This window comes from Diabrotica undecimpunctata, chromosome 7 (genome assembly GCF_040954645.1).
Source record: "Diabrotica undecimpunctata isolate CICGRU chromosome 7, icDiaUnde3, whole genome shotgun sequence".
NCBI classification, from domain to species: Eukaryota; Metazoa; Arthropoda; class Insecta; order Coleoptera; family Chrysomelidae; genus Diabrotica; species Diabrotica undecimpunctata.
This window is the reverse complement of record NC_092809.1, coordinates 24313811-24334765: the sequence shown is the minus strand read 5'-3', so window position 1 is coordinate 24334765 and position 20955 is coordinate 24313811. Positions and strand designations below refer to the sequence as shown.

Genomic DNA, 20955 nt, shown 5'->3' with positions numbered 1-20955 from the left:
TTGTAATTAAAATTAAATTTGTAAGTAAAATTAACAATTAAAATTGTAATTTTATATCATTGTGAGCAAATATTGTTGAAATTTTAGTGCTTATTTATTGTTTGTGATTTTAAAAATGCCTCGCGTTCCAACTGATGCTGCTAGGGCAGTGGCTTTAGTTGATGCTGGTTACAGTTAACGTCATATCGCTGGTATACTCGATGTACCCAGAACTACGGTACAAGATGCCATCAGACGATTTCGGGAGACAGGATCGTACAACCGCAGTCCAGGTTAAGGCCGAAAACGATGCACATTTCAGATCGAGATGACCGCTTCATTGTCACTAAAGTATTGAGAAATCGCTTTTGCACCGCTTCTGAAGCTCGTAGGTCTCTTCTTGAGGTGAGAAACGTTAGTGTGAGTAGACAAACGATTAGAAGAAGACTGTCAAATATAAACTTGAGGGCTTTTCGTCCAGCTTGCGCACCACAACTGCTCCCACAACACCGTAGGGCTAGACTTCATTTTGCCCGAGAATATGCTAACGGGACTATGGCGGAATGGAAGAATATACTATTCTCAGATGAGAGCAGAATAGCCCTTAAAGGTCCAGATAGACGCCAACGTATCTATAGGCGTCAAAATGAAAGGTTTGCTGCATGCGCTATAACCGAAACAGTGGCTTACCGAGGAGGGTCAATAATGATTTGGGGAGGTATTTCTTACGAAGCGCGTACTGATCTTGTTGTGTTCGGTAGAGGCAGTCTAAATGCCCAAGTATACGTGCAAGAAGTTCTCCAAGACCATGTCATGCCTTTTGCACCATTCATTGGTGATAACTTCAGACTAATGCATGACAATGCACGTTGCTATATAGCAAGATTTACCCGTGAGTACCTTAATGAGGTCGGGATTCAAGTTCTACCATGGCCAGCACACAGTCCCGATCTTAACCCAATTGAGCATATCTGGGACAACCTCAAAAGATGGGTAAGAGCAAGAGTACCAGCCACTTCATCCTTTGAAGAGCTAAAGACAGCTGCGGTAGAGGAGTGGCACAATATCCCCTAATCTGATATCCGGGATATCATGAATGGATTGCCAAACCGGCTCCAAGAAGTCCAAAGGGCTAGAGGCGGCAACACCCATTATTGATACCCAATTTTTTTTTCAATTAGACTTTGATTTCAAAAATATTGTTAATTTGAATTTTCTTCGAAGATTTTATTTGTTGGGTTTTTACTGTAACAAATGACTTTTTTCAAAAAGATTTTTTTTTCTCTTCCACGGAGATAAAAATTGATAAAAAACATGTCTAGTTGTTAAAGCACTTAACTTTTGTATTATCCAACATAAGCGAATTAACCAAAAAACAAAATGTTGTGAAAGCATGAGGCTATAGTTACGATTTAATTTCTGCATTCTACAAATGCTAGAATATTCCACAGAGTGATGCAAACTTTAAGAAAAAAAAACAGAGTTTGATTCATACACACGGTATACAAGAAAATTTACCCGTTAAGAAACAATATTACTATAAAGAAATTTTTAAGGAACAAGGCTATACCATATTAAAAAAATCACTTAAATCGGACAACAGGTTTAGGAGATATAAGAAATCAAAAATTACTCATTTTTAAGGTGGCCGGTTAATTTTGGCCCAGAGTGTATATATATATATATATTATATATATATTTTATATATATATATATATATATATATATATATATATATATATATATATAGTAAACTCTTAAATATTGGGGAAATCTGCAAGAAAGACTCTAATGTGTATCAATTGTTTCGCCGAACGTTTTCGCCAAAGAGAATTAATTTTACTTCTTCAGGGCTGAAAGAGACTGAAAATCAAACAGATGAAAAATAGAGTAACAAAACTATCAGATCCTTCATTTCATACAAAAAACCTACAAATCCTACAGAAACTTTTTATTTCAAACGCTTATCCAACACCATTAGTTAATAAGATTTTGTTTAATACTATCCATGACGAAGATATTACACCTTCCTTCGCGACTAACAATGCTGATCCTGATGTCTTAAGTGGGAACCCAGTCTCGAATACTCCTATAAACAAATATTTTTCACTACCATATTTCAGAGATATCACTCCGGGGTTAACAAGGATTCTGAAAACTGTTGAAAATAGCTTTGGCAATAATAATAACAACATTAAACTTAATGTGGCTTGTAGATCAGCCCTAACAATTAATAATCTTTATTCTAAGATAAAAGATAAGACTCCCATAGATAGGCTTAGTAATATTGTCTACAACATTCCATGTCTCTCTTGCAACAATTCCTACATCGGTCAAACATCTCAATTATTGAAATCACGTATTACACTACACAAAAGCGATTCTCGACTTCACCCTGACCGTTGTGCATTAGCCAAACATGTCCATTCCACTGGTCATCTCATGGACTATACTAACACCACAATTCTCCACCGTGAGAACAATAAATCTAAAAGAGAGTTCATTGAAATGTCTTATATTTTCCTTAACGATTTCTCCATTAATGTTAAGAGTGACATCAAGAATCTAAGCGATATATACCACTTGTTACTTAAATCAGATACCAAGAACAATACTATATCACAGATAACTAACTCGACCGATATATCCATTAACAACTAACATACCTTTATAATTAATTTTCATTAACACAAAAAAATATATAACATTCCCTTGCTTTTCTTAGATACATCTCAATAAGATGCAATAATACATGAACAATATAATATAATTAAAAAAAGTAAATCAAAATAATATTTCCCTATACTGGGATTTAAATTCATTCGTTTTTTACCAATGAACCTTAACGACATAAAGATTCATAAGAACAATGAAGTTGTCAGCGCTTGCGTTCTGGCTAAAACAGAACCTCACTTTTAAACTATCTAAAAATCAAAAATTTAGTTATTGCCGACAATTCAAAGAATTACCTCCTTTTAAATGTAGTTACATTGGGTTTTTCGATTAACCTTGGGTAAGCCTTTACGTGTCAAGTTCAAAGCTACCATACATTTCAAACCTTACAAAAAACATTTTTTGCACATAGTAACAAAAAACACCACTATGTTACTAGCAAAGTTTTTTAATATTCTAACTCTACAATTCTAAGTTACGGTAAGATCAATAATGTTTTAATAGATAATATATGGTAGCTAATTATAATTTATTCTCTTTCAGCCCTGAAGAAGCCAAATTAATTCTCTTTGGCGAAAACGTTCGGCGAAACAATTGATACACATTAGAGTCTTTCTTGCAGATTTCCCCAATATTTAAGAGTTTACTATTTAACTAATCTGCAAAGATTAAATTTCTTTTCTATATATATATATATATATATATATATATATATATATATATATATATATTTATAATATATAAAATAAATAAAATTTTTTTAAAGATTAGCAGGATATTACAGAAGATGCATCCAAAAGTTCACCAAAAAGAGCGAAAGCACTAACTATGTGTCTAAAGAAACATGCAAAAGTTATACACACAGAATTAAAAAAGTCTATTAATCATCTTAAAGAACTTTTAATTAATGCCCCTATTTTAAAATATCCAGCCTTAAGTGCAATTTTGTCGCAAGGAAAAGTCCCAAATAATTTGCCCGTAGCGTATGCCTCAAGAACTTTTAACAAACAGAGAAAAATATTCTACTATAGAAAAAGAACATTTGCTTGTAAAACATTTGGACCTTGTTTATACTTTGAAATTTTATGCGACGATAGACCCCTAATATGCTTACTTAATTTAAAGGAACCCAACTACAAATTATTACGATGGAGATTAAAATTAGAAGAATTTAATATAAACTATACTATACTATACTTTTGTGCCCTTAGGCACAAGGGCACAAAAGAAAACGGAATATGGCGAAGACGATACAAACTCTGAGCTATACAAAATATACCAGGATCCGGATATTATAACGTTCATCAAAATAGGACGGCTGCGTTGGATAGGACATGTAGAAAGAATGGAAGAAGGCGAAATACCAAACAAAATATTCAAACAGATGCCAGTAGGAAAAAGAGCAAGAGGAAGACCGAAACTGAGATACTTAGAACAAATAGAAAATGATATAACAACCTTAAAAATAAAAAACTGGAGAAAAAAAGCACGAAACAGATCGGAATGGAGAAGAATCCTAGAACAGGCCAAGACCCAAAAAGGGTTGTCGAGCCAGTGATGATGATGATGATACTATACTATACTATAAAATATAAACCCGGTGAAACGAATTTTATCGACCAATTTTTAGCTTTTATTACCAATTTAACCTAGACATAGTTGACGAAAATGTAATAAATGAAACTTCTTGATAACCATGAAGTTATATAAAACCAACAAGTAAATAAAATAATATCAACAGGAAATAAGAACAACGTAAAGGTTGAGATAACTCAGACATCGACATAGCCCATATTGCTGAATCTTCAAATTAAAATAAGTTCTCGTTGTTAGATGAAATAATAAACAATAAAGCATATCAACTTATCGCTAAAAGAACTTAATGCAGCGTGCTATGAAAATTTTATAGGGCAAAGACTACCATAAGAGGTTGTAACATCTTCTGATCGATACCCAAGAATACTTTTAAGTTTCAGAAAACGCAACTCAGGTACCACTAGACGCTGCTTACTTAGATGTCATCTCTGTAAAGGGATGGTTATTAGACTATCCAAGATGCGCGGAAACAGTCGAAAGTAGTGCCTGCAATTGCAGGGTACTTGCTCGTCAACGCCATAATTACTAACAACATAAAATAATGAACTAAAACATAGATATAGGGTATACATAAAGGTCGCAGTATCCTGGAAATATAAATTGTTTAAAAATAAAGTAAAACATGTGAAATAGCATTTAAATGAATATATTTATTCTGTGAAACGAACTGAGGTTTTTAGCAGCGCCACAGAAATTAATTTACAGAAGCTTAATATGCAAACTAGAGCTGGCGTAATTTTATATCCATTTCATTTATTTTACATTTCGCAATTAAAACAATATTATTTTACCTTAATGTATGTATATATATATATATATATATATATATATATATATATATATATATATATATATATATATATATATATAATATAACCAATATACGAGTATTTCATTTATGGAGAGCTCCGATATTTCTGAATTTTCTTAACAAATATCTATTTTTCCTGACCTACTTACTTTACAGTCCATCATGAGAATATCCCTTGTTGATGTTTGGCGAAATAAAAGTTTTGTTTTACTAAAACAAGTTTTAAGATCTAAGTTTCGATGCCAAAATTTTTAAAAGGCCTTAAAATGTCTCTAAATATTTGAACATAAAACTGCTATGTTCTGGATTATGTTGCTCCCGTGAGGTTAACCTGAAAGTGGACACTTTTATTATAGAAAAATATTTCAAGCAGAATCAGCAAATAAAGATTCTTTAAGTTTAATGCTGTACATATATATATATATATATATATATATATATATATATATATATATATATATATATTAATGTGATATCATATATATATATATATATATATATATATATATATTAATGTGATATCAAGAATTTTAATTTTAAAACTTTACAAAAAATATATATAAAACATTATTTCAATTTTTGATTTATGATTTATATCACACCTTTCAATTTTGTTATCTTAGGTTTTACTCGTGCTTCAATATCTATACTTTACAGCTGATGGGTTAGGTCCAAAGAATAACGGAATAAAACAATATAATATGATATGAAAATAATGTAATAAAATAAACTGATTAAAATACCTCCAAAAATATTAGCATACAATGTTTATCAAACAAAATTCGTTCTACGTACGTGAACCTTCAATAATGCATGGATAGTATAATACAATCACAATCTAAAATCCAGCTTATTATTCTACATAAACAAATCAAGTAATATTCAGTGTCCTTCCTAATGCAATTTTGATATATCGATTGTACCAAGAAAAATTTGTATGAATTATCCAATTCTCTCCACAGCTCCGTGTCCCCTCTCAGAACAAATTTGATCTCTTTCGACTATCGACAACTTATTCACACGTTACTAATATGATATATTATTTTTTAACCCAAAATTCTTAAATTTAATATATTATGAATGTTTCTCCCGTTGAAACGCTTCCTCTGCCTTGAGTTGTCCAATTCCTCGTTCTATGCAAAATTAACTATTAACAGTTCTCAGCAGCCTCCTATGTAATTGACAATATTAAACAGGATATTGCAATTTAGTGTCTTCACTGCTCTCCTTCGAATGCACGTACCTTTCCAATGATACCAGCTTCTTTTCCTCTGGAAAAGTCTTTGTAAAAATAATGTATCTTTAATATTTTTAACACAAATAGAACTAACTTAAAGAGCAAAAAAGTTAAGCGCAAATGTATGCCACACATGTGACATTTGTGGCGCCCTCTATTAGTTACATTAAAGTAAGTATAAAATTATAATTTATCCTACTCAAAAGCATCCAACTGTAAATTTTTGTCCAAAAATATGTATAAACGTAAAAGTTATAGCGAAAAATAAAGTTTTAAATTTCCACTTTAACACCCTGTATCTTTCTTAATATCAACATCAAGTAATTTGGCTTAAATCTTAATATTTTAAAGTGTAGAATCTACTGTTTCTTTTTGTGCAATTACTTAAAGACCACCCTGTATAATATTGTTCTAAAGCTATTTTCTTGTGGCATTTTAAAGTAATTACTATTTAAATGGGAATAAGCCACAATTAAAGGTTAAATTATTTTATTGACGTTTCAATTTCCCCTTCAGAAATCGTTCTCAAAATACAAACATTAGTAAATTAAACAAAATTTGTTTAATTTACTAATGCTTGTATTTTGAGAACGATTTCCGAAGTGGAAATTGAAACGTCAATAAAATAATTTAACCTTTAATTGTGGCTTATTCCCATTTAAATAGTAATTACCCTGTATAATATTAAAATCCTCTATTTCAACAGAAACTCCCAGGTAAAGTGTGTCCCAAGGAAGCGTCCTACGAGCCATATTATACCTTATATTCACTGCTGACCTACTGACAGATACAAATATCACCACAGCCACTTTTACGATTATTGTAATTATTAAACCTTTATTTAATATTATTATTTTGCTAATTAAATAATTTCATCACAGAATGCATAAAAATCCCATTTAACTTTAACAAGAATTCAAATCTGATCTCCAATGACGGCATGCGCGAACACGACCGATTTTGTGCTACGGGAAGATCCTATCTTGTTAGTCATAGTATCATGGCTGTATACGTCAAAATGAGTCGTTTCGGTGGTACTTCAAACGAAGTTACAAACCAAAACATTGAAAAAATATACCGAGTAACACAAGAAAATCTAAATCTTATATATAAAGACAATTTATGATGTTCTGTGTGGATGATCGCAACTACAAATTAGATGCAGAAAATAACAACGAAAGACTAGCATTCATTCTAAATAATATAGTTTATAATAATTATAGTCGAGAATAATGTATTTTTTTCGTGTACAAATTATTTATTGTTATAGGTAAAAAATAATTATAACAAATTATTTATAGTTATAATAAATATTTCATGATTATGACTAATTGTGAATTATTCAAAAAATGGGTAGATTTGGGTTACCTAGATCAAATGTATTATTATTAAATTCCTTCCTCTCATTCTACTGAATTTTTGACCTATCACTTTGTTCATGAAATAGTCTAATAAAATACCACTAGTGATTTAATTTAGCTTATAAGTCTGTCTTTTATTTCTAAACTCAACTGAGTTTCTTAAAGAAAACACCATTCATCCTAAGGACTCGTGGTGTATTCAAGCAACTCAGTTTCGTTTAGAAGTAAATCGACAGACTTATCGCGAAAATTGAATCACTAGTGGTATTACCATTGATAATACGGTAATACTATCGTCTAACAAAAATCCCAAAATAGCCTCAAAAATCCTACAAAATAACTTAAATAAAATAAATACAACAACGGATGATAAAAATGAGAGTCAAATTAAATGAAAACAAATCACTACACCTAACATGTTCGACTGTATACTTAAATGGTAAAGGAATACCACAAGGTATAAACTGGAGGAAGCATAATATATTTACTAAGCGAAAGCAACTGGGTCATAAGTTGAGAAACATGTATTGGTTGTTTGGATTGGCAGAAAATTAAAACTATCAACTGAAAATAAAATATTAATCCACAAATGCATCCTAAAACCAATTCGGACATATATATTAAAGTGCAACCGAATGTGTTCGTCTATAGACGAGTATATCGATGAAAGGGTAACTACTCGTATTTTTCTTTTTTATATGAAAAAAAAAAGGAAAATATGTTTAAAATATATCTAAATTATCATTTAAGGTTTACATAATTACCGAGAAAATAATTTATTACAGTTTCTCAGTATAGTTAACAATAATGCCCGTCCCTCTTTCTAAATTGACAAATTATTAAGTTTACTTTAATTAATCTGAGCTACTTCATTTATTATTAAACATGGTGTCATTTTCAATGGGAGCGTATATCCTTTGTCCTATTTGATACGTAGAGTGAACAATGTTTATGTAGGCGATCCTACTACGAGTACATTTTTATGAAGCTATACAGATTTGTACATTATTCTGAACTACATAAATATATATTTATTTTACTTTTTCTATAATTATAAGTTTATATTCTTATTCTTGAAATTTATATTAAAGCATTATGTGTATTTATCTTAAAAGCTACAAAAAATTAAGAACTAATAAAACTACTGTAGCGTGATTCGTTACAATCTTCTCTTTAATTCACATTTAAGGTAATCTATTTATAATTTTATTAATCTTAGTTTTTGACGGATTGGTAATACCTCACGATTCTTTGGTAATATTTTCTCTATATTGAACTAATTCTTTGGCTTGGACATTGTTTTTGTTATGAATTACACAAACTGATTGCTCGTTTACTCTAAATTACTTAAGAGCGCAGAGTTTTAGGAATTATTAAAAACACTGGATATATATATATATATATATATATATATATATATATATATATATATATATATATATATATATATATATATATATATATATATATAGGTTGTGTTAAAAGAAGCGGCCCGGTCGAATATTTGGCGAATTAAACATCGGATTAAAAAAATGAAAAGACGTGTTTAATATTTTTCAAAAATATATCGAATGACAACAAACGCGACCCCCTGCTACACCGCCTTGAGCAGAGAGGGGGAAAAGTTTGAAATCCTAAATAGGAACCCCCATTTTTATTATATATTTGAATTCCCCATCAAAAATAAGTAACTTTTATAAGAAACATTTTTTCGAATTGTTTATAAAAATGGCGTTAAAATCGGAAAAAAGATATATCGTGATACTTGGAAAATCATGAAAAGGGTTTAATATTACGAGAAATACACTTCCAGATGAAAAATAAAAAAAACTTTTTAAAACTATCGAATGGCATTAAATACGACTATGCACACCCACCTCCTAGGAGAGGAGAGGGGTACAACTTTGAAATGTTCAATAGGTACCCCAGTTATTGTATTGCAGATTAGGATTCCACCTGAGAAAGTAGTTTTATCTAAATTTTTCTGAAATATAATCGAGTTTGCTATCACAAATAAATATTATATTATAAATACTCGATTTAAACACCATGTACGCCGACTTTATACTTTGAAAAGTTCTGGAAATAGATCTAGAAATCAAATTGACTACATCCTCACAAATATTCGCTGGATATCATTGATCCAAACAATCAGATCGTACCCAGCGGCGATATGTGAATCAGATCATACTTTCCTTCTAGCTAAAGGAAAGCTTAAATTTAAAGCATCTAACAAACGGAAAGAGACAACGAGGATAAAACTAAGATAGAAGGACGGTATTCTCCAAGAAGTGCCTAAAAGTATACTCTGTATTGGTAAGGGCACATCACAAGAAATATGGAAAACTATTAAATATTGTCTAATGAATGTCTAATTAATCGCCTAAAGGTAAATATTCCAGTAAAACAAAAACACTGGATAGCAGTAATTGGAACTAGAAGAAATCTTTGTCAAGTTTCTGTACATAGTGAAACGGAAATAGCCAATTTAAGAGACACCAACAAAGAAATAAAACGAGGATGCAAGGATGATAAACAACAATACTATCACAATATATACAAAGAAATTAACTGAGGCCACGATCAAAATAATCAGCTAAGAGATCTATTTAGAAAAAAAATTATACATAAAAAAGACCTTAAAGCCAGAACATGGGCCGTTCAGAAAATCTTCCACTATTCTTTATCGATTTTGGACACAACACAAATAATAAAAAAGCATACGAAATAGAATTTCTATTAAACTCAAAAATTAACATAAAGGCTCCAAGACAAAAGGACAGTACAATCCAGTGCACCAGATGCCAGGCCTATGGGCAATCCAAATCATATTGCTTGAAAGCATAATAAAAAAATAAAGGCTAAGCAAATAAGAATAGCGGCCTGGAACGCCAATGGCCTAACAAACCTTGTCCAAGAGATTACGTTATTTTTAAAAGTTACCAAAATAGTTATTATTATTATTACAAATTCTTAGTTTCAGAGAGTGTTTCAACTGATAGAACAGTTGTCAAAATTCCTTTTACGCAACATATTTTACCCACCATCCCGACAGAACAACCCATGCAGGATCGGCAATCATAGTCAGATCATCTAAAATTCAGCGTAAAGCCACAAGACTGGCATACGGCCATGTAAGACCTAACTATGAAGATAGATTATCCATGGCTCATCTTACGACATTCGAACAGCGACGTCTTCGAGGTGATCTAATTATGTCCTTCCGTATTTTAAAACATAATTTTTGGAACCTAAGCACGATTTTCACTTTGAATCAAGATGAAAGATTAAGAGGCCATCGATAGAAATTAAAGAGGGAACAAACTACTGCAAGGTCCAGGGTGAACTTCTTGCCAAATAGAATCTCTAATATTTGGAACAATTTGGATCAAGACACCATATCGGCAACTAGTTTTAACATGAGCTCGCTCCTCTGCCCTTATTTGTAATATAATAATAATAATAATAATAATCTGTTATAGTATATATATATATATATATATGTAATATGTATATATATATATATATATATATATATATATATATATATATATATATATATATATATATATATATATATATATATATATATATATATATAAATCTTCAGCGAAAAGTACGGACACACCTCACAAAGGCACAAAAACACCATCCTCGAGGTGCAGTAGAAAGAACGACATTACCGCGGTATTTAGGAGGACGAGTACTTATGGATATAAGTGAGCAACTAGAAAAACACATTACTAATTTAAGAACTTATTTTCAGGTGCAGGCTGAGACATCTACTCTATATCGCGCGATTTGTGCAGTAGATGATACAACACCGATCAAACTGAGGGAACCAGAAATGCGCATAAACTATCTTACTAAGGACGAAAAAATGCGCACCTGGATGGGTAAACCTCTTCACGGGCGACATCCTAATGAGGCCAGAGTCAAGACCACGTCGACAATAAAGCTTCGAACTATTGGCTGACATCAAGAAAGTTGTTCCCTGAAACAGAGGGTTCATTACTCGCCGTTCAGGATCAGGTTATACCAACCAAAAATTACCTGAAATATATCGTCAAAGACCCTCAGGTCCAAAATGACAAATGCCGATATGGATGTCAGGCTCAAGAAACCATCCAACACATTACCGGGGTTGCCAGACATTTGCTGCAACTGAATATAAGGAACGGCACGACTCAGTAGGAAAGATTCTTCATAAAGAGATAGCCATCAAACTGGGACTTCTCCAAGCAAACCATCTCCCATATTATCAATACGTTCCTGAAAGCATACTTGAGAATGATAACTACAAGCTATACTGGGACCGCACTGTGCTCACAGACCAAACAGTGGCACATAATAGACCAGATCTCATACTAGTTGATAAACTAAAGAGACAAACAACACTAATTGATGTGGCGATACTCAACAAGAATAATCTTCGTGTTAAACAAAACGAAAAGATCGCCAAGTACAGGGATCTGGAAATTCAAATACGAAGACAGTGGAGAATGGAAAGTATCCAGACAATACCTATTATTCTCTCTACTACTGGAGTCATTCCGAAGAACCTCCTAGAAAACATAAAAAAGCTAGATCTGAATGAACATCTCTACAAGACCATGCAGAAAGCTGTACTTCTCTCAACGTCCAGATGTGTACGAAAATTTTTGGGAGATACTCCATCATACCAAGTCACCTAGGGCTCGATAACACGGAAAGAGTCCCACCAGAGCTCAATCCTTTTGATACCGTAGGTATCTGGGATGAGTGAATTTTCCCCTTAGAGGGAGTGAGAGCCGTATGGCTAAATCTGGGATAATCTGTTAAATATACCATTACTCAAGAGATCATTACCACATACCTTTTTTATCAAAAACGATCATCCTACAAACTTGAGGATAGGGGATTTTTGGGCTTTATTGTCTAAGACCATTTTATCATAGAGGCTAAAAAGCCCAAGATGAGGAACACAAGACAGCAATTTTACTAAAAACTCAGAGAATACGATCTGAATTCCGTCCAGGACCTCATGAGAGACATTCGAAGAAACTTAAGCCCGGTTGAGTAGAATGGGCCACTTCACATATGCGTAGTCTACTTTACAATTAGTGTTAAGCTAAAGAGAGTCTAGAAAACTCAAGTCACTGAATGCACTCCAAAATGTATTCACACTAAGTAGGGCATGTAGAGAAATTCAGTAAGTTGCACGAAATTAGACAGAAAGGTACTAACAACATAAATTATTGCTGGGAAGAAATGAAAATAACAACGAACCGTTAAATAGGTATAGATGACAGAAGACATTTTAGTTCTAATGGGCTTAAGAAGAAAATAAATTTTTCTCGAGAACTCCTTAATGCCCAGTTTGGGCGTCGGAGTGATATTTTCATATTTTTTGTACTTTCATCCCTTCCTGTCCCTAGCTAGTTCTTTCATTTGTTGAAATGATTTTCCTTTTTCTCTGCCTATTTTTAGTGATTGTTCCAACCATCCAATCCTTGGTCTTCCCTTTCTTCCCTTGCTGTACCTCTTGGATTCCATTACTCTTCTTATTAGTCTGCTCTGTTCCATCGTAATAATGTGTCCCAATTAGTTTAATTTTCTTCTTTTGATTTTAAATTCTATCGGTTCCTGCTTTAATTCGCATCTTATGTAATCATTTCTGATATGATCCATTTTTGTGACACCAGCTATTTTTCTTAGTTGTTTCATTTCCACTGCGTTTAGTGCGCTATCCATTTTGGTGTTAATGACCCATGCATATAACAAGGTTGGTGTTGTTACTGCATTATACACCTTGAGTTTAATTTCTCTTTCTATTTCTTGTTTTCCAAAAGTCGTGTTGTTCAGTGCATAGTGCTTTCTTCACTCCGTTTAATTAATCTCCTGATTGATCGTTCCGTCTTCTGATATCACTACTCCTATATATTATATAATTTGGTTTTCCTTACAGTAAAGTGAAAAATGGGTTCGCTTATCAACTTTTTTAATTACCATATTTTTCGTTTTCTTGATGTTTATTTCCATTTTTGGTTTTTCTAATTCTCTCACCCATAAATTTATGAATTCTTGAATCTTTTCTCTAGTGTCTGCAATTAATACAATATCATCTGCGTATATAAGTCCGTCAAGTCTTACCGGTATTAAGGTTAAATATCCCACCGTAATTTGCAGATAGTTTGAGGCCCTTTTAGTATTTTTCAGAATTTCATCCATTATTAGTGTAGGTCTATTAATTTATTTTATTATTTGAAGAGGAACTAACGTTAGAATAAAAGTCCGCGATCTATGCGAGAAGTCTTTATTACATAAAATAAACTGTAATGATGTTATTTACAGGTACACAAAATTACGGATAATTGTCTGCGAATTAAAATATCGAACACACCCGTCGTTAATTGTTTTCGTCTTTCGTCTTTTTCGGCATGCACGATAATTTACGTCTATTCAGTTCGAGCGACAAATATCGAATCTCCTTTAGCTCAGGAATGTGTGATCTCGTCTACATATTTCCTGTCCCCTTCGTCCCTGAATGGCGTCTAGCGTTTATAGCGACTTAAGCCTATGGTTTGAGTGGTATCTTGCAGTGGCGTAACTAACGAATAAAACTATGCTAAATACTTATACTAAGAAATATTCCTACATTAGGATGAATCTTCTTCTTCAAGTGCCATCTCCGCGGCGGAGGTCGGCAATCATCATAGCTATTCGGACTTTTGAGACGGCTGCTCTGAAAAGTTCATTTGATGTACATCCGTACCACGCTCTCAGGTTGCGCAGCCATGACATTCTACGCCTCCCTATGCTTCTCTTTCCTTGGATCTTTCCTGCATAATCAGTTGGAGCAAGGTGTATTTCTCTCCACGTGTAATATGTCCGAGATATTCCAATTTTCTTGATTTAATTATATTTAAAACTTCTATTTCTTTATTCATCCTTCTCAGAACCTCTTTGTTTGTGATGTGTTCTGTCCACGGTATTTTCAGAATTCTTCTATACACCCACAGCTCGAATGATTTCAGTTTTTTCATTGATGTCGCATTCAAGGTCCAAGATTCCATTCCATAAAATAAAGTCAAAAAAACATCTCGTCCAATTTTTCCTCTATGGCTACGCGTAGTCCTTTTTCTATTATTCTTGTATAATGTTTGAAAGTTAAAGGTGATAAACAAATGACCCTATAATTTTCGCAGCCTATCTCTTTTCCTTTTTATGTGAATAGGTATTATTATATTCGTTTCCCAGTCTTTTGGTATACGTTCTTCATGCCTTTCTCAGGATTTCTAGTAGCTATTTTTTACCTTCCTTCTCTATCTACTTTACCATTTCAGGATAAATGTCATCCGCTTCTCCCGCTTTTCTTTCCTTAATTCTGGATAACTCCTTCTCCAACCCTTCCATGTTTATTTCTTTCCAGTTTTGTTCGAAAACTTCCTCTTCTTGTGTAGCCTTTGGTTCATCGTTTTGTTGCGTTTCCTCGTATTTATTGCATCTTTGTGTCAAGTATTGTCTTCAGATATCTATTATTTCTTTTATATCTGTTTTTGTTTTGTTTTTGGCATTTTTTAAACCTCGTATTTTTTTTCTTCCTCTTAGAGTTCGTATTTTACCCTAGAAACTTTTGTTATTGTTTCTGAAATTGTGATCCAGTTCTTCACCAAACTTTCTCCAGCTAGTTCGTTTCGCTTATCTAATCTTTAATTTTGCGTTGTCGCGACTTCTTACGTATTCCCTTATATCTTGTTCTTCTTTTTATTTTTGGTATTGTTTTTCTTCCTTTTTATTTTCTCTTTGACTTCTTCATTTTACCATCCTGTTATTTTCTCGTCTTTTTAATTTTTTTAATCCACATACTTGTTTAGCTGTATTCCAAGTTGTTCCTTTGAATATCTCCTATTTTCGTTCTAGACTATATACTTGGTTATATCCTTGTATTTCGATAAACAATCTGCTTCCGTTTTGTCCTGGTATCGTTCTCTTACATTTTCTCTTCTCAATCTATTTATGTTGATTCTGGTGTACTTTATGTCTTCTAATTATTTGATACTCTCTGAGTTCATCTCGCCATCACCATTCTATGTTGTGTTCCTAGTTCAGCTGAGTTTTCAGTCAAGATTTTCTTTATTTTTCGGTTTAATTTCCAGCGTATACACTATGTAATCTATTTTACTTCTAGCATTTCTTTCTTCCGCTATATAAGTGTATTTATCCTGTAATGGTTGATACCAGAAAGAATAACCTATCAAAGGAAAGACAGTTAATATTTTATTTCACGTACAGTGCGTCTGTATATACTCTTATACGTATTTCACCCTAAAAGGAATCGACGGAGCGGCTGTTTACAAACGCTCTGATCGTGAAAACAATCTTACCTATGCGTAGTAGAAGCAAGACTAAAATGGCTTCGATATGGACGCAATAGCGACATCTGATCATAAATCCGGAAACTAATTGTCGAAACCATATTCAGATTTCTGCTTTAATCTGTGCCTTCTAAGAATTGCAAGGCAAAACAGACGTTGATACAAATGTAATTAGAGACATTAGGAATCTAAAATTGCATTCAACAACATATCTCCTTAACTAAGCAAAAATCCTTAGCGAATTGGTTTCTAGTACTCACAAGGAGTACCTATACAGAGATAAAAGGAAAGACAGTTAAGATTTGATTACACGTAAAGTGCGTCTGTATATCCGCTTATATGTATTTCATCCTAAAATGAATCGACGGAGCAGCTATTTACCGGAATTTGGTTTCGACAATTAGTTTCCGGAGTTACCTATCAGTTAGTCATTTATTAGGCAAACGTTTATCCTTTTATTCCGTTTCTGTATAATATTGTTATCGCCGTAACGTTCCGTACATCCAAGTCCTTTATTTAAATCATTTCCTATCCGCGCGTTCCAGTCTACCATCAATATTGTTTTTATTCTCTTCTTGCACCTGATCTAGAAACCTGACAGAAATATTCCTGCTCCTTCCTTGGCTCTCTTTCCTTGTTGCCTGTCAAGGCGCGGATAGTATCCGTCGCAGTTCCATTGTAAAATAGTGAATTTAAAATCTTATTTAGTTAGAAGAAAGAATATACCTTGTACTAATTACGTAATTTTAGAAAATATCGATATCAGTAAGAGTCACATGAATTATTGGACGTAAGGCTGGTAAGTTTGCCAGCGTCTACAGGATTTAATCTGCTTTTTAGATTTTTCGTTATTCTTGTAATGCGATTTTTAAGTGATCTATCGGATATAGTTTGGTATATTTGTTTAAGATCTTTGAGGGGAGAATGAATGTTCGTGGTAAAATTATGAGCTTCTTTGAGAGGATCATTACTCATAAAGGAATTTTCTAGGAAGGCAATTATTTGTAATGCTGATACCGAAAATTTTTCTGAATTAGCACAAATTAATTTTTCAATACTTGAATGGGCAGATGGATTAATTTTACCAATTTCTTTGTCATCAGTTTTTGTTTTCTTTTTAGGAGCTGATTTAGGAGTTGCGAAGGTTGTTGTGTTTGGTGTGTTATTAGAGTTTAAGTTTAGGAAGCTAGCGGTAACCAGTAAAGAGGGTGATTCAAGACTTGTGTCAGTGGAATGAGTTCTTTTATACCAGAGTTAAAAGGGACAGATAATGGTGTTATAGACTGTTCATTTATGATTGTTATGTCAGTAGGTGGGTTATTTGAATGGATTTTTTCTTTTGAGTAGGGTAAAAAAGGAGATACACTAGAAGGAGGATCAATTCGGATTTAACTAGAAGTTGTATTTGGAGAGGGATTGCTAGATATTTCTTGAGGGTTAGGGCAGGAGTCTGCAGTGTGTCTAGATTTCTAACATAAAAATCATTTGAGTTTGTCCGAAGTAATAAAGATCGTATAATTTGTATTTTCATATGAGATTACAATTGAAGTATTTAACTCAAAGTATTCTTTATCTGGTATCACAAAGACTGAACGTCGAAAACTGAAGATGTGAGCTTATTCGTCTTCCGGTGAACTACAAAGGATAAGCGAGATAGGGGAAGCAAGTTGTAATCCAAGTTCATTTTTAAGTGCTTGCTCTATGAGTGCATTCGGGATCGAAGGACACACGTTAGAAAGTAGTAGCCTCTTTGATGGTGTAATAAGTCTGCGAATAGGACTTATTGGATTTCTAACAGAAATAGTAGGATTATTTTTTAGAAGATTATCTACTACGGTTACCGACGAGAGATGGATGTATATACGCTGGTTAGAAATACGTAAAGCAAAGGTTATTTCTTTAGGGGTAACAATTTCGTTTATTGCCTTTATGATGATGATAGCGTTCATAACAATGGCTTGAGTTCTACTGGGACATGATGTTGCTGTTATAGATTTTTTCTGTGTGATTTTGGTTATTGCAGCAGAGCTAGCTTGAGTTATTTGTGATGATGATATATATACACATCGGTTTAGAACGTCTTTCGACGTTGTCCGATACCTAAACACCATCTCTTCCTATCTTCGCAGTCGTTTGTTGTTAAATTTCTTTCGCTCATGGACTTGTTTACGCCGTGTTGCCATTCTAATCTGGGTCTTCCTCTTTTCCGTCGACCTATCGGTTGCCATTCTATTACTTTTTTGGGGAGTCTTGATGCTGGCATCCATTGAACATGCCCATACCACCTTAATTGTTTCTTCTCTATATCTTGAGTTATATTTCCTTCTATTCCCATACGTTGTTTTATTACATCATTTCTGGTTCGGTCTCGTCTGGAAATACCTAAAGATCTTCTCATTGCATCCATCTCTACTGCTTCTATTCGCTTTTTGTTCTTTTCACTAATTCTCCATGTTTCAGCGCCATAAAGAAGAGTAGTTTTAATCATGGTCTCATATATATTAAATTTCCTTCCTTTCGTTATCTCTTTACTCCACAGTATACCATTAAGACATCCTAAGACTTTCTTTGCTTGAGTGATTCGTTTTTCTATTTTACCTGTATCAGTTCCTGTATTGTCAAAGGCAACACCCAAGTAGTCATAGCTCTGACAGCAGGAAATATGTTGTCCGTTTTCGAGGTCTATGTTATCTGACTCGTTTCCAATACAAAGATATTTGTTTTTTGTTGTATTGACATTCATTCCCCAGTCGTTATGTTCTTCTATCAGTTTTCTTAGCATGTACTGCATGTCTTCCCTCTCGGTCGCTAGCACTACCTGGTCATCAGCAAACTGGAGTGTATATATATACATTCATTGCTAAGCTCTATACCCATCCTATGTACCTTTCTTTTCCATCTTTCCAATGCCGCTGCAACATATATCTTGAATAAGGTTGGTGAGATACAGCATCCCTGTCGCAAGCCTTTTGTAACCAGGAATTCTTCCGTTAGATATTTTCCTGTTTTTATCTGTGCCTTTGAGGGTCTATATAGTTCTTGTACAGCATTTATCAATGTGTGGTTGATGTTAGATCTTTTCAACGTTGTCCACAGTTTTGTTAAGGGAATGTTGTCATATGCTTTTTGCAGGTCTACAAAAGTAATATGAGTTTCTAGATTCGTAGCCGATCTGTTTTCTATTATTTGTTTAAGACAAAATACGTTATCGGTGCACGATCTTCCTGCACGGAACCCGCTTTGTTCTTCCTCTTCATTGTGCTTATATTCTTCCTCGATCATATTTCTCAAAATATGTCCATACAGGTGTCCATTTAGACACTGATTGATCACATAAGTTAATATTTCAAATAGTTTATGAGTTCCATTCTTAAGCATTTCAGCATAAATTCCCTCAGGTCCAGCGGATTTACCATTCTTTAGGGTCATTACAGCCTTCCTTACTGTTTCGATGTCTACCCTCGCTTCCTCTCCTTGTATATGTACTGACTGTGTTGGGGAGTTCGCTAGGTATTCTTGTCTTGTCTCTGTCAGCAAGCTTTCATAGTGATCTTTCCATTGTCTTGGTTTTATGGTGTGTATGTGTGCTTTGTCTTTTCCTGTATTTTTTACTGATTGTATAAAATTCCATACCTCTGTACATTGCTTCCCTCCTATGTATGTATTGATTTCTTGACATTTCTGATCCCATGTTTTATTCTTTTCTTGTTTTATCATTTTTCGTAGTTGTCTATAGGCTTCTTTGTAAGAAGCCGATAGACAACTACGAAATATGATGTTTGTGATGATGATGCCATAATTTGATTTTAATATTTTGGATGGCAAAATATTAAGTATGGCCAGAAACGACTGGCCTAATTTTATTTAGGTTTTGTAAAAGTATTTAAGTGATATTGACTTACCAACATTTACTTGATAAACAATCACATTAAACTAACAAGTTTTTATTAAAATTACTATTAGTAGAAGCCTGATGTTCACTCGTTGGCTTCTGAAATAGGAATGTGTTTGTATTTAAATTGTTTTGTTACGTATAGTATGAATTTATTTTAAAAATTATAGAAAATTTAATTCAGCTAATATTATTTCACGTATCCCCTATCTACGTTTATGTTTATTTCACCAATTTCCTATATTTCTAGCATGTTCTTTGGTACTGCGGTTTTTTGATTTCCTGATCTAGAACTTTAATTACTCACAAAAAGGTTACACTTATTTGCTCGAATAGTTTTAAATGAATTTCTTAAGAAAGTTACCGTAACGCGTCAATACCCCGAGTTAAGAACAATAGATTTGGGTACTAGTTAAGCATGAAATCATCCTCAAATGTTTTGGTTTATTGGCAAAAATGAAATTATTATAGGACACTGAACTCTAATTAGCTTTCTCGGACAAGGCTGATCTCGTTTTCTGGGATGCAAGGCACGTACACTCTCGGTTCGGTTGAAATTTAAAATACGACGGTTATGCGACCAAATTATTAATATTTATCCTGTTTATGTGTTTCGTAAATAATAATTTAGAACATTAGCGAATATTACATTATATTAAAGATGTGTAGTAAATGCTTGAGTTGCACACAATATATATTTGCTAAATATTAAGCAAAACAATATTTTAAATAAACTATCATTCCTATTTCAGAAGCTAACGAGTGAACATCAGGCTTCTACTAATAGTATTTTTAATAAAAACTTGTTAGTTTAATGTGATTGTTTATCAAGTAAATATTGGTAAGTCAATATCACTAAAATACTTTCGACAAATAAAATTAGGCCAGTCGTTTCTGGCCATACTTAATATTTTGCCATCCAAAATATATAAATCAAATTATAGCATCATCATCACAAACAGCTCAACCTAGCTTCGCTGCAATAAACAAAATCACACAGAAAAAATCTATAACAGCAACATTATGTCCCAGTAGAACTCAAGCCATTG

At 33.0% G+C, this 20955-nt stretch overlaps 1 protein-coding gene across 2 annotated transcripts in view; it reads right to left on the bottom strand.

The window, feature by feature from the left end:
- The window catches only part of LOC140446211 (uncharacterized), a 75485-nt gene extending 55510 nt beyond the window's left edge, over positions 1-19975 (bottom strand). The window contains exons 1-2 of one of the 2 annotated variants that reach the window (XM_072538748.1): positions 19917-19975; positions 5209-5390 (exon numbers count right to left, since the gene is read on the bottom strand). In XM_072538748.1, the coding sequence (XP_072394849.1) occupies positions 5209-5223 (15 nt within the window). In that variant the 5' untranslated portion in view covers positions 5224-5390; positions 19917-19975. Of the gene's footprint in view, positions 1-5208; positions 5391-19916 lie in introns of those variants that run through there. The other variant, XM_072538750.1, reaches the window with a different exon arrangement.
- Between the last annotated feature and the right edge of the window lie 980 nt (positions 19976-20955).